This window comes from Australozyma saopauloensis, chromosome 2, assembly GCF_035610405.1.
Source record: "Australozyma saopauloensis chromosome 2, complete sequence".
NCBI classification, from domain to species: Eukaryota; Fungi; Ascomycota; class Pichiomycetes; order Serinales; family Metschnikowiaceae; genus Australozyma; species Australozyma saopauloensis.
Window position 1 is genome coordinate 2126740 of NC_086132.1, and position 12688 is coordinate 2139427.

Consider the following 12688-nt stretch of genomic DNA (forward strand, 5'->3'; position numbering starts at 1 on the left):
TAATTCCGGCGAGATTTGTTTAACAATCCCATTGCATATAGAACAGAACGCGAAATTCTACCGATTCTCGATTTCCCGATGGGTGTCACAATATGTCCCTTTGAAGGGTCTTGATCTGCATCATTGTGTCGATTTTTCCTGTTGAATATATGCAAATATATGTATCTTCTGAATCGTTTCCATAATCTTCGTTTTGTTACCCGAGGCGGTGGCAACAGTCGCATAAATCTGTTATCGATGTTCTAAATGGCAGTTGGTAATAGTTTTGACACAAATGCATCAAGTTCTCGGAAACAGATCTATGATTGAAGCATCTCACAAATTCGCCATGAAAATGAAATGAGATGAGATTCATCATTGCATAAACTTCAATATTTCTTTGCATATGACCGTCATTTAGACCTACAATTACACTTCTTTTGGACACATTAGAACTAGATCAACGTATGATATCTGGTCCAGTCAATAGATCCAAAGTAAATTACTGGGGATTTTTAAGAAATATTGCTCATAACTTTTCAAGAAGTTCTAGAGCCGGCCAGACATCCCAGTTCAACTTTCAGCCCCGCATTATCCAAGATACATAATCGAAGACACATCAAGGGAGATAATTAAAAAAAAAATTTAGAATTCGCGCCTTGAAAAGTACCACAATATCTGAAATTCTTCCACTCAACTCTCTATCTTCAAGTGTCCATGTTAATCCTTGGCTGCAAAGTGCAATTATTCGGAGTCATCGAGCACCTGCACACAGCCGCACTGACGGAATCTATCTCATCTCCCATCTCCTCCCCAAATTTCCCAATCTTGTATTCCTCAATCCTACCAATTGCCATGTCTGCCACTACTGCTCCCGTCGCAGACGTTCCCGTTGAGGTCTCTAGTGTCTTCGACACCATCCTTGTCTTGGACTTCGGTTCGCAATACTCCCACTTGATCACTAGAAGATTGAGAGAGTTCAATGTCTACGCTGAGATGTTGCCATGCACCCAAAAGATTTCCGAGTTGACTTGGAAGCCAAAGGGTATTATCTTGTCTGGTGGCCCATACTCCGTCTACGCTGAGGATGCTCCACACGTTGACCACGATGTGTTCAAGTTGAACGTTCCAATTTTGGGTATCTGTTACGGTATGCAAGAGTTGGCCTGGATCAATGGCCGTGGTGTTGGCCGTGGTGACAAGAGAGAGTACGGTCCTGCTACCTTGAATGTTGAGGACAAGGACTGTGTTTTGTTCAACGGTGTCGACCACTCTCAGGTGTGGATGTCTCACGGTGACAAATTGCACGCTTTGCCAACTGGCTTCAAGACCGTCGCCACCTCTGAGAACTCCCCATACTGTGCTATTGCTCACGAGACTGACTCTATCTTCGGTATTCAATTCCACCCTGAGGTTACTCACTCCGCTCACGGTAAGATCTTGTTGAAGAACTTCGCTGTGGACATCTGTAAGGCTCAAACCAACTGGTCCATGGAGAACTTCATTGACACTGAGATTGCCCGTATCAGAAAGTTGGTTGGCCCAACTGCCGAGGTCATCGGTGCTGTCTCTGGTGGTGTTGACTCTACCGTCGGTGCTAAGATCATGCATGAAGCCATTGGTAACCGTTTCCACGCCATTTACGTTGACAATGGTGTCATGAGAAAGAACGAGACTGAGACTGTTCACAAGACTTTGACTGAGGGTTTGGGTATCAACTTGACTGTCGTCGATGCCTCTGAGTTGTTCTTGGGTAGATTGAAGGGTGTCACTGACCCTGAGAAGAAGAGAAAGATCATTGGTAACACTTTCATTCACGTTTTCGAGGATGAGGCTGCTAAGATCAAGCCAGCTTCTGGCCAAGAGATCGAGTTCTTGTTGCAAGGTACCTTGTACCCAGATGTCATTGAGTCCATCTCTTTCAAGGGTCCATCTCAAACCATCAAGACCCACCACAACGTCGGTGGTTTGTTGGACGACATGAAGTTGAAGTTGATTGAGCCATTGAGAGAGTTGTTCAAGGACGAGGTCCGTCACTTGGGTGAGCTCATGGGAGTTCCTACCGACTTGGTCTGGAGACATCCTTTCCCAGGCCCAGGTTTGGCTATTAGAGTCTTGGGTGAGGTCACCAAGGAGCAAGTTAAGATTGCCAGAGAGGCCGACGCTATCTTCATCGAGGAGATCAAGAAGGCTGGTTTGTACAGACAAATCTCTCAAGCTTTCGCTGCTTTGTTGCCAGTCAAGTCTGTTGGTGTTATGGGAGACCAAAGAACCTACGAGCAGGTTATTGCATTGAGAGCCATCGAGACCGTCGATTTCATGACTGCCGACTGGTTCGTTTTTGAGGCTGCTTTCTTGAAGAAGACCGCTGCCAGAATTGTCAACGAGGTTGACGGTGTTGCTCGTGTTACTTACGACATCACTTCCAAGCCTCCTGCCACTGTCGAATGGGAGTAGATATTAGATACATAATTAAAAGAAATTGGGTAAAAATGAGTTTGTTATTACTAGCTTGACTACCTATATCAAGTGGCTCGTATGTCAATGTACTCTTGACGAAGAACCGTTGCGACGAGTATTCCGTCGTCGTGAGATATGGATAAAAGGAACTCATCGCTGTGAGGTACTTCAGAACCAATGATAGGCCGTCCGTTATCCAGGAACCTATACCATCTGTTGAATTGGAACGAATGCTGTTCTACTGCTGGTAGACTTTTGAAGATGGCTTCTTTGGTCGCCCAGCAGCCAGCAACATAAGTTGCACAATTTTGAGCATTCAACTTGGATGCAGCTGACCTCTCCGACGGATGAAGAACACGTTGTAGAAACCGCGTTCCACTTGGTTTGGCAAGAAGTGCTGCGATTCGATCAACTCTGATCAAGTCTACGCCTATAGCGCGAGTGATGGGAATCTTCATTTGGTCAGAGCATGAATTACCAGCTTGCCTTCATCTATGGCTCAATCGAATGTATTGGGTACGAAAGTCAATCCTCGATGATCAAAGTGCCTAGGAATGGAGTGATTCTCACAGTCAAGTAGTAAAGCGCAGTCTCAAGGGATTTGCTTGAAAGATAATAAAATGGAAAGTGAAAAAAAGTGCTATGAAAATCTGCCACACATTTGAAGTGCAATAGCAAAATATATAGTTCCTTTCAGTCCATTACTCAATCACACTCCATTGATCTTGAACACAAAGAGCTACTCAGCTGACGAGATTGCGTTTTAAAAAAAAAACTAGTCTTTCTACTGAGTTATTTCAAGTTTTCAAGCAATTTGGTTGAATTGCGGAGACTCTTATATTTTGAGTTCGTTGATTTTTCAGATCATTTCGTTCCATGTCAGGCTTGAGTCACTCGAATATACCTGCTCATACTTTGCATATTCCCACTATCCACAGTTTGGAGACTGAATAATGGCTTCCTCTATCCCCGGCCCAGTTCCCCTTCCCCTGTCTAAATATGACTTAGGTACATACTTTGGTAGAGTGAGACATTGCGCCGATATCTCTGACCCTAGCATGTTACTCAATACGCCAAAGGACATTGAGCATGCTAAAAGAACCATTTGGGATTTCCGGAATGGTGTCAGCTCACAGTTGACCCCGGAATTCTGGCGCCTGAAGAAGATCTTGGACTCAACCTTGCACCCAGACACTGGCGAGACCGTGTTCTTGCCTTTCAGAATGTCTTCTTGCGTTCTCTCCAATTTAGTCATTACAGCTGGTATGCTTACACCTGGTCTTGGAACCGCAGGCACGTTGTTCTGGCAAATTGCCAACCAGTCGCTCAATGTGGCCATTAATATCTCCAACGCCAATAAATCCCACCCATTGTCGACCAGCCAGATCGCTAAGAATTATGCTTTAGCCGTTTCTGCTTCCTGTTCTGTTGCTCTTGGACTTAATGCCATTGTTCCTCGTTTGAAGAACGTCCTGGCTGGCACAAAATTGATCATGGGGCGCTTGGTTCCATTCGCTGCCGTTGTTTCTGCAGGTGTCACCAACGTTTTTCTTATGAGAAGCGAGGAGCTCAAAAAGGGTATTTCTGTTTATGATAAAGATGGCAATGACTTGGGCTCATCTAAAGTGGCCGCTTTCCATGCTGTGGGCGAGACTGCTGCCAGTAGAGTTATAAACGCGACACCTATTATGGTTATTCCTCCATTAATTTTGGTCAGATTGCAGAAGCTGCGTTTTCTTAAGGGAAAGTCGAAGTTATTTGAGACGTGCGTTAACATCGGCTTGATTTTTGCTACCTCTTTGGTTGCCTTGCCATTCGCTTTGGCAGTGTTCCCTCAAAGAAGAACAATCAGCACTTCTCTGTTGGAGTCGCAATTCCAGTCTCTCAAAGACAAAAAAGGCAATGAAATCACTGAGGTCGAATTCAACAGAGGAATTTGAGCTACCTAATGTAAATATTATTATTGTATACATATCATTATAATGATAAAATGGACACATGACGGAATTAGGCCTTGTGCCCTTTCTAGTTTTATCTAAATTTTCGAGAGGTGAAGAAATTCATCACCAGTATCTCCATTGCTCGAGAATTGAAGCGCCAATGGACAGTTCAATCTCTTCTCTATTTGGTAATGCCGCAAATGATTCAAACGAAAACTTGGACTCCCTTTGATCTGCTGACAAGTCTTGGGCCAGTAACATACCGACACCTTTTCCACCAAGCATGGTACTGAATGTCTCGAACCCTCGATTTTCAAGCTCAAGTTTGGCATTGTTTAACTCTTCGTCTGAAATGTCATCTCGCAAGAGAGTAATTGTACAGCCACCGCCTCCAGCACCAGTCAACTTTGTGGCACCGAGCTTTTGTGTGTCCGATATGAGTTTGATTGACTCCAAGCTTGGATGGGATACACCAAGAGCAACAAGTAGACCATGGTTGATGTTGACGAGCTCTAGAAGCGCCGAACGATCCAGGAATGGAGTAGACATAATCAGGTAAGCATCTGTAACAAGATGATCCATTGCGTCAAGCATAGCGTTACTCACTTTAGGGAATTTTCTATTTTGGGTAGCGACTGAAGCCACAAGCTCTGCAGTGCTTCTTGGAACCTTCGAGTTGCAAAGAAGAAGCTTTATCGCAGAAAAGTTACGGATGTTGGTACGCACGGATGGGTTGCCGGGACCTGTCATACGCTGATACAAAACGGCACCACCATGAGTTGCAACAGCATTATCGATTCCTGAGGGGTTGCCGTGGAAACATTTTTCACCCATCAAGGACCATGCATCAATGAAGTCAGATTCCTTCATATCCTTGAGCGTCACCTTATCATCAGCTTTATGGACTGGTGCCTTGATATGACCGCCCAAGGCACTCAAAGCAGCTGCCAAACATACAGCGGTGGAGGCTGATGATCCGAGTCCAGCGCCAATTGGCAAGGTTGAACGTATGCAAAAGTGGTGGCCGGCAACGTTCTCCGAACACAAGTTGCTGTACAAATAAAGAAAGCACCTACAGGCAATGTAATGGAGGGACAGGTTGCAGTCTGTAAGAAGATCACTCAAAAGGTCCATTATTTCAGGAACCAACTCATCTGACGTGGCAGGAGCATCGTTATTGTGCCTAATATATTGCGCTAGAGATTCCCATGGGATATCTTGTACCTTCCACTTTTGTTTCAAATCAATATCTGGGAATTCAAGGACGATCTCATCAGTGTTTACGTTAGGTTTGACCAAAAGATAAGCTCTGAGAGAGAGAGCAGCTGCAATTGCTGGCTTGCCGTAGACAGCGGAGTGCTCTCCAAAGAGAATGACCTTTCCTGGGGCGGAAACGTAAAACTCAGGCATGTTTGGTGGTAGGAGGGATTTGTTCTGAGCACCCTTGATCTATAAGGCCACAATACGACAGATACGACAGAGAAGAAGTTAAAATAGGAAAAAAAAAATAAAAAATGCAAATTGTAGATTCAAAACAATGCAAAAGCTCTTTAAATAAGGCAGAGTGATTTTTCAAAAGAATGGAAATCTATCTGGTTTTAATCAATTTGCTCACCTTTTTTGGTTAAGTACGACAAAGAACAAGGGGATAGGTAAATTGCACTGTTTATTGGAGCAGCGTTTGTATCTTACAGGAAAAATGACTTTCGATCATTTATATTTTAGATTTATGAATGAATTGGTATAACCAGGACTATGCAATGAGCTCTTTGAGGTTCGCCACCTCATCGATTAAGTTTCTTGCGAACACGGAAAACTCTTTGTCATTTGCCTTCATCATCGCCTTTTCTTCGGCAGAACTAGCGACAATTCTTGAGACAAAAAATTTTGGATGCTTAAGAAGATTGCTTATGAAATTCACAAAGTCATCTCGCTTCTGAGGTGTATCTAATCCAGGAATGAAGGGCATGTCGACTTCAGATGGTGACAGGGCGCTCAATTGTTGAGATTGTGCCATAGAGCTCAAAAATTGATAGATGTAAATGATCTGCACAGTTTCAAGAACGTTGGCACTGGATACCTTGAGTGATGAGGAGTCCCGAGACCACAGATCAACACAATACTCGATTTGCTTAGAAAACACTTTCAAAGTGAGAAGGACTTCGTTGACACACTGACCCTTTGCCAAGCATGTGACAAGAATTGGCAAAATACCGTTTGTCCAGTTCTGGTGTAATTGCGGAGCATTTTCGATGTTAATTCCTCCTTCTTTGAGTGGTTGCGATAAAACGCTTTCCCGAATCACAATAAACAAGCGAGAATCCACATGACTGCGCAAAAATGACTCGTTAAGCATCAATTGTTGAGTGAACATGAGACTCAATTGGGCAAAGACCGGATCGTCATTGACCAAGATCAAATGAGAGAAGGAGTATAGGCTTCTCAAACCCTCGATTGTACCCTTAGATGCGAGCATTTCTATGAGCCTGGATCTCGAAGATGGCACAAGATCAAAGGAAAGGATCAACTTGAGGATTGATAAAATAAGTCTGAGGTAATCAAGTTTGCCATTGAAATTAGAAGTGCATTTTTTCGTTCGAGAAAGGTAAACATCGTTTTGTAGCTCAATGATTATATCAGTGGTTCCCTTGGCTACCACATGCTCGAAGAACTCTCCAACGACATTGAAGCTAGTGCTCACTAAATCAGACGAGTCCTTCAAGGTAGCTAGAGCAAGATAGCAGGTCCTGAGTAAGGACATGTGAATCTCCCCAGATCTACTATTAAGAGGGATGTCGATGTGAGAATCTGCTCTCAAAATATCAACGCATGCTGCTAGAATGGAAATCGCTGTCTTTGGACTCTTCTCCACATTTTTGTTATTGCTTACAGCGTATCCCAAATAAAATGCCAACTCGACCCTCTCAAAACGTTGCTGAGCGATAAAATCTTTGCTGTACACATCCATTGGGTCAACTATGTTCAATAATACAGGGATTAAGTCAAAATAGGCTGAACTGAGGCTTGTACGTGCTCTTCTGCAAAATGTTGTCAATAAGGCACCAAAAGACTTAGCAAGACTTACCTGGACGTTGAAATACTGAATATTGTCGCTGCATAACATTATTTCATGGCGGATATCTTGCCACTCAGAATGGTTTTTGAAGAGGCAGTCCATTATCCCAAGGTCATAAATGGCTTCGGGGCCGAATCTATTTCTCTTTTGGATAGAAGTAGCGAATTGCGACAATTTATGCTTTGGGAATGCTCGTTCAAACCTGGACTGCACTCTCAGAAACAAATGAGTATCATAATCTGATATACGGAAAACTTGAGGAAGCAAAGCGATGAAAGAGTCCGAGGAGAGCAACTTTGCCACTGACTTCTCACACTTTTCGTTCTTAGTAGTGAAGAAAACGAGAGACAAGATCTCGGCAATTTTCGAAACAACCTTGCATTTATATGAGGCAACAGTTAAATCAAATGAGGAGGCACTTAACTGCGGCTTTTTGAAATCACCCACAATATTGATCAAATGAGAAACAAAATTGACATCCGAATCATTGTCCCTTCCGGTAGTCCAAGAATTGAACGCCAAGGCAATGGCATCTAGAAGGTGGACTGATACAGAGTCGGGATAAGTTTGTATTTCGTTGACGTTTCTTTTGAGAATGTCGAGCAATGACGTTGTTTGATGGCTCGTAGAAATCTCTTTCTTTGATGTGAACTCGTTAAATACGTCACGTCCACTAATGAGCAAAACCGAGAGACCCTGTTCGTTAGCTTCCATAATCGAACACAAGAAGTCGTAAATGGATATTTTTACGGCAAAGTCATCGAATGGATTATCCAAGTCTGTTGCCAACGAAAGAAGGAGAGCGTTTGCAGTCTCAGGGCCCAAAAACGAGAGCATCGAGGGAGATTTGTCACGACCCGAACACGCCATGAGAGTGGACAAAAAGTCTAGAATAGCCTTACGATGAACACCGTTCTTCAGATAAATGGCTACGAGTTTTGGCAATTTGAGAAGCATTTGGTTCTCAAATGAGCACGAGTGCAAATCTTTTTCAGAATGACGAACAGTGATAATCAACTTTGAAAAGGCAAGAGCTGAATTCACCCACAAATTGAGCATAAAAGAGGTAGGGTCGCGTGACTCAAAAGACACCTCAGAAGATGCAAGATAATCAATCAATTGAAATATCAGCTCGGCAGAACGAGAAACCCTCAGGTCTGTGTTAATGAAGGCATTCACTATGCTTGAAGATGCACCCGAAAAAACTTTTGTGGGCTTCTCATTTGCTGGTAGGCTAGCTGCAACGCCATAAACAGTTTCCAAGATTTGTTTGAAAACATTCAAAATTAAAAGTCCCAACTCAAGCTTTTGTAGTCCCTCATTAAATTTACAATTCACAATGCTTTCAAGTATGAAATTGAGATGCCTCACAAAGGCTTCCAAGATTTCATTTTTGGCTGACTCTGGATAGTCGGTGGTGTCTGACAAACAATTGTCAGCAAGACGAGCCACAAATTTGACCAAAGCTATGCTCAAATTATAATGACCTTGCTTAGATTCAATTGATCCAAACAATATGGAGGCAAGGCCTTCTTTTCCATTTGATGGCAAAAGCGAAGAGCTAGACAAATAGGACCACACTCTCTTTGAAACGACAGGCATAAGATATGACACAACATTGAGAAGCTTTTCGGCTTGAAAAATGCAACGATTATGCATTGATTGCTCTAATAATCTGAAGAGAATCTCAACAATGTCACTATCGTCAGAATATGCTGACATGTATTCGAGAATCGACTTGATTTCTGTAACGCTGGCTTGTTCGCAAACTCTTTCAATTAAGATTGCAGTATCTGCCAACATCAAGAGTTTTGCGCTATTCGCGGAATCAAAGGACTTGGAGATGTTCTCCAATATACGTCCAAGTAGCGCCCACCCATTGTAATTATGAACGAACATAAAAATGGTCTTTGAATCTTCGTTCAAATTGATGACCTTTGCCTTCGTTCCGGATTCTAAGTAAAGCGAAAGTTTGTTCTTTCCCTCAAATGGGGGGTAGATGTCGAAAGGAGCTTCTGTCTCAACGAGGTCAGTATCATCGGAGTCGATTTTGCATTTTGGAGTAGCTTCCTGGGATTCAAACTCACACATGTAAGATTTCATGTGGCTGAGTTCCTCCAATGCAAATCTACCATTGATTGAGGCAAGACATAGGAAAGGAGAAAGAGAATGTGGAAACTTTGCTCTTGACAAAGTGATGTTCCGGGCAGCTTCGTCATTTTTGAAGAAACTTTGGACGCAATACTCGGGAGCAGCACTGAAAACTTCTCGTATACAGCGTGCACCTTCGTCTGTCACTGTTATTAGTGGTAGTGCTAAGAGAAGCAAGTCACACAATACCATAGAGAAAATATCATCGAAAAACAACACTTTGTGGATTCCCAAGATTTCATCAAAGATAGGGACTGTGCTTAAAAGGCGACTGAGTTGATTAACTGTGTTGTGTGTTTCACTCAAGCTAACGATTTGGAGAAACAGTGCCAGTACTTCCTTGAACTCTTCCAATACTATAGACTTCTTGTGGCATATCAAGAGCCAAGCATACTTGATTAAATTACTGCAGTTTGCGGAGAGGATAACACCATTGACAAATTTGAAAGTCTCTGGGTTGTCGAGATATAATTCAGGGTCGGGATTGCCGAAGTCGTGATTGAGTTGCAACAATTGAAGGGAGGTGACTGTGCATAAAGACTCAAGAAAGGAAGAAGTATGCTTTGAGTCCCGAAAATAGCTTGGTTGTAGGAAAGAGTGCTTTTCCATAACTGCAAACCATTTTTGCACAACGACACTCAGAGATCTGCCCAGGACTAGAATGACCTCAAAAATAAATTTGATAAGGCATGTCATGCGTAACAAGCCTTCTTCAGCTATGATTTTTTGAATTAGACTTTCGTTGACTTCTGATTCCGTTTGAAGAAATTGATTGAGTGCCTCAATGGAATGAAGAACGAAGTTGTCTCCGGTACTTACAGTGTTTCCTATGTTTTGCACAACAGAGGATGCATTTTCGTCGAATCTTGCACTGAAGCATTCCACTAGTAGACTGAGAACTGTTCTTTGTTCACTGAGAATCGCAGATATGTATGTTCGAAGTTGAATCTCTCCGGCCATTAATGCACTGTCGTCAGGGAGCCGCGACAGTAATTCCAGCTTGCGCTCAGAAATAGTTTCAATAGGAATGCGTAATTTGGTTTGCACTATGACTCTAAGGGCATCATCGAGAGCAATGGCGAGCATGGAGGATATCTTTGTGGCCATTTCAAAGTCATCAGGTGTCACCCCCGAATACACAACCCCTCTTAAAGTGAATTGTTTAGACTCCTTTGTAAGATTATGATCTGTTGAGGCTTTACCGTTTGGGGACTTTGCGAAAGGAGTTGGCAGAAGAAGAATTGACTCGTTTTGGGTCAAAAACTCATCCAAAGCAGCGCTGGCAGATCCTTCCGGTTTGGAACGGAGCAAAGCTAGTGCCAGCGCAAATGTCCATGCAGAAGATTGCTTCATGGGTCGCAGTGACAGCGATGTAACTGTTTGCAATGCCGAACCGTTCATTGTTGACGTTTATGAAGAAGAGAGTAGATGATTTAGTTAGTGGTACAATTGTGTGCAGGGGTATACTATACACTTACAAAAATCGATAAAACCTGATTCTCTGTTGTTATATTTTCCCAAAAAATTTTTGTATCGTGCTTAGAATTGCATCCGCATTTTTCGATGAGTTTTATTTTGAAAGCTACATGGTGTTGAACAATACGAATCTGAGGGCAGCGCAAGTACTATTGTGACGAGCGCCACAAGACATTCAGTGCAAGATACTGGAAGTCTTCTTTTATACATTCAAGCGATATTTTATAATTAAGTGTTCCACGTCAGGGCATTACGTGGGCACGAACGCTCATGGCTTCGCTGAGATTAGAAAACGAATTCTCAGAAGTAGAAACTCCGAAATATATCTGCCGGAATTTCAGTATCTGCTTCTGGCTTGCTCGCCAAAACCTCTTCATTGAATGAAAACGACTCAACGTTTTTTGGGGTGCCTTTCAAAGTGATGTTGTCTATTGCGAAACCAGAAGCCTCGCTCTTTCCAGTGACTAACTTATCCCAAGCTGCGCGGCATTCAAAAATTGTTTCAATTGTTTCTTTTTGGTTTCTGTATTGTCCACCTAATGCAAAAACATTCTTGGCCTTGCCATCAGCAAGCTTATAGTCACGAAACCATTGACGTGTTGCATCCAAAAGACCAGGGCAATGGACACTCACATCTTCTATGTCTGATAAATTCTTTGCAAGTGGATCTTGAGTGTTAATGACGATTATTTTCCAATCTAACTCTCCATCGTCCACTAAAGCAAGCGATCCTAGAATCTTCACAGTAGTAACTTGGCCAGTTTTAAGGATTGCTGACCCAATTTCACATACGTCCAAGGGATCGCCGTCACCGTATAGGTCCTCACTGCCACTTTTCTGGGTTGGATCCTCCCAAGTTTGTGGAAGGGCGCCATAATTGTGAATGTACCCGTTATAAGGGAAGAGATTCCTGACAAAGCGTACTTGACCTTTTTTGACATCTTGAACAATAGGATTTCCTGTCGCCTTGGTGTCAATCTCGAATTTGGCATTGGACCATCTCGGAACTTCTACGACCATCGTCGCCGTACCATTCTCAACGTCCAAATTTAGAGGTATGTCATGGAAGTATGAAATCACCTTGTTGGATTCATTGAGAGCATAGTTCTTATATTTTGTTGAGAATTTGGCACCTATGGATACAGAGGTATATGATCTGGTGTGTGATCTCGAAGCGCCTAAATGGTTTAGCACTAGTCCGAGTCTATCGTAGGAAGAATGCAAAGGTGTTTTTGATTTAAGTGAACGGGTCATTGTAGGTATGAGATTAAACATTTTGACCAAACCAGTCCTACATGAGCTATTATGTGTTTGGCCTGTGATTGGGATCGAGCCGCGGAGTCTCCGCAAATCGCGGCCTCGGTTGATCTGCCTAAGGCTTTGAGTGTACTGACTACTTAATTTCGAAGCAAATTCTGATATTTGTAAAAAACTTAGATTTTAATCCGCTTCGGTTATGGTACACTTCAAGATTAAATTTGATTGTTTTTTCGACCAATTTACTTCAACATGATCTGAAACTGGGTCCGTGCGGAGATAGGCAACTGTAAAATGAAAGACTGAATAAATAAGTTTCTATTAATGAGGTATTATAAATCAATATGGC

At 42.7% G+C, this 12688-nt stretch overlaps 6 protein-coding genes across 6 annotated transcripts; 2 read left to right on the forward strand and 4 right to left on the reverse strand.

Moving 5' to 3' along the window:
- Nucleotides 1-696: 696 nt before the first annotated feature.
- On the forward strand, nt 697-2436 carry PUMCH_002171 (uncharacterized protein; the record flags this gene model as incomplete). Its single annotated transcript, XM_063021187.1, has 1 exon — nt 697-2436. The coding sequence occupies one exon, from the start codon at nt 697-699 to the stop codon at nt 2434-2436; it is 1740 nt and encodes a 579-aa protein (XP_062877257.1).
- A 68-nt stretch (nt 2437-2504) lies between these two features.
- Nucleotides 2505-2897, reverse strand: PUMCH_002172 (uncharacterized protein; the record flags this gene model as incomplete). Its single annotated transcript, XM_063021188.1, has 1 exon — nt 2505-2897. One exon carries the CDS (start codon nt 2895-2897, stop codon nt 2505-2507), a length of 393 nt encoding a protein of 130 aa, XP_062877258.1.
- A 495-nt stretch (nt 2898-3392) lies between these two features.
- Nucleotides 3393-4379, forward strand: PUMCH_002173 (uncharacterized protein; the record flags this gene model as incomplete). The annotated part of the gene is made up of 1 exon (XM_063021189.1): nt 3393-4379. One exon carries the CDS (start codon nt 3393-3395, stop codon nt 4377-4379), a length of 987 nt encoding a protein of 328 aa, XP_062877259.1.
- A 123-nt stretch (nt 4380-4502) lies between these two features.
- PUMCH_002174 (uncharacterized protein) lies at nt 4503-5789 on the reverse strand (the record flags this gene model as incomplete). Its single annotated transcript, XM_063021190.1, has 1 exon — nt 4503-5789. The coding sequence occupies one exon, from the start codon at nt 5787-5789 to the stop codon at nt 4503-4505; it is 1287 nt and encodes a 428-aa protein (XP_062877260.1).
- Nucleotides 5790-6132: 343 nt separating this feature from the next.
- PUMCH_002175 (uncharacterized protein) lies at nt 6133-11007 on the reverse strand (the record flags this gene model as incomplete). Its single annotated transcript, XM_063021191.1, has 1 exon — nt 6133-11007. One exon carries the CDS (start codon nt 11005-11007, stop codon nt 6133-6135), a length of 4875 nt encoding a protein of 1624 aa, XP_062877261.1.
- A 375-nt stretch (nt 11008-11382) lies between these two features.
- Nucleotides 11383-12357, reverse strand: PUMCH_002176 (uncharacterized protein; the record flags this gene model as incomplete). Its single annotated transcript, XM_063021192.1, has 1 exon — nt 11383-12357. One exon carries the CDS (start codon nt 12355-12357, stop codon nt 11383-11385), a length of 975 nt encoding a protein of 324 aa, XP_062877262.1.
- Between the last annotated feature and the right edge of the window lie 331 nt (nt 12358-12688).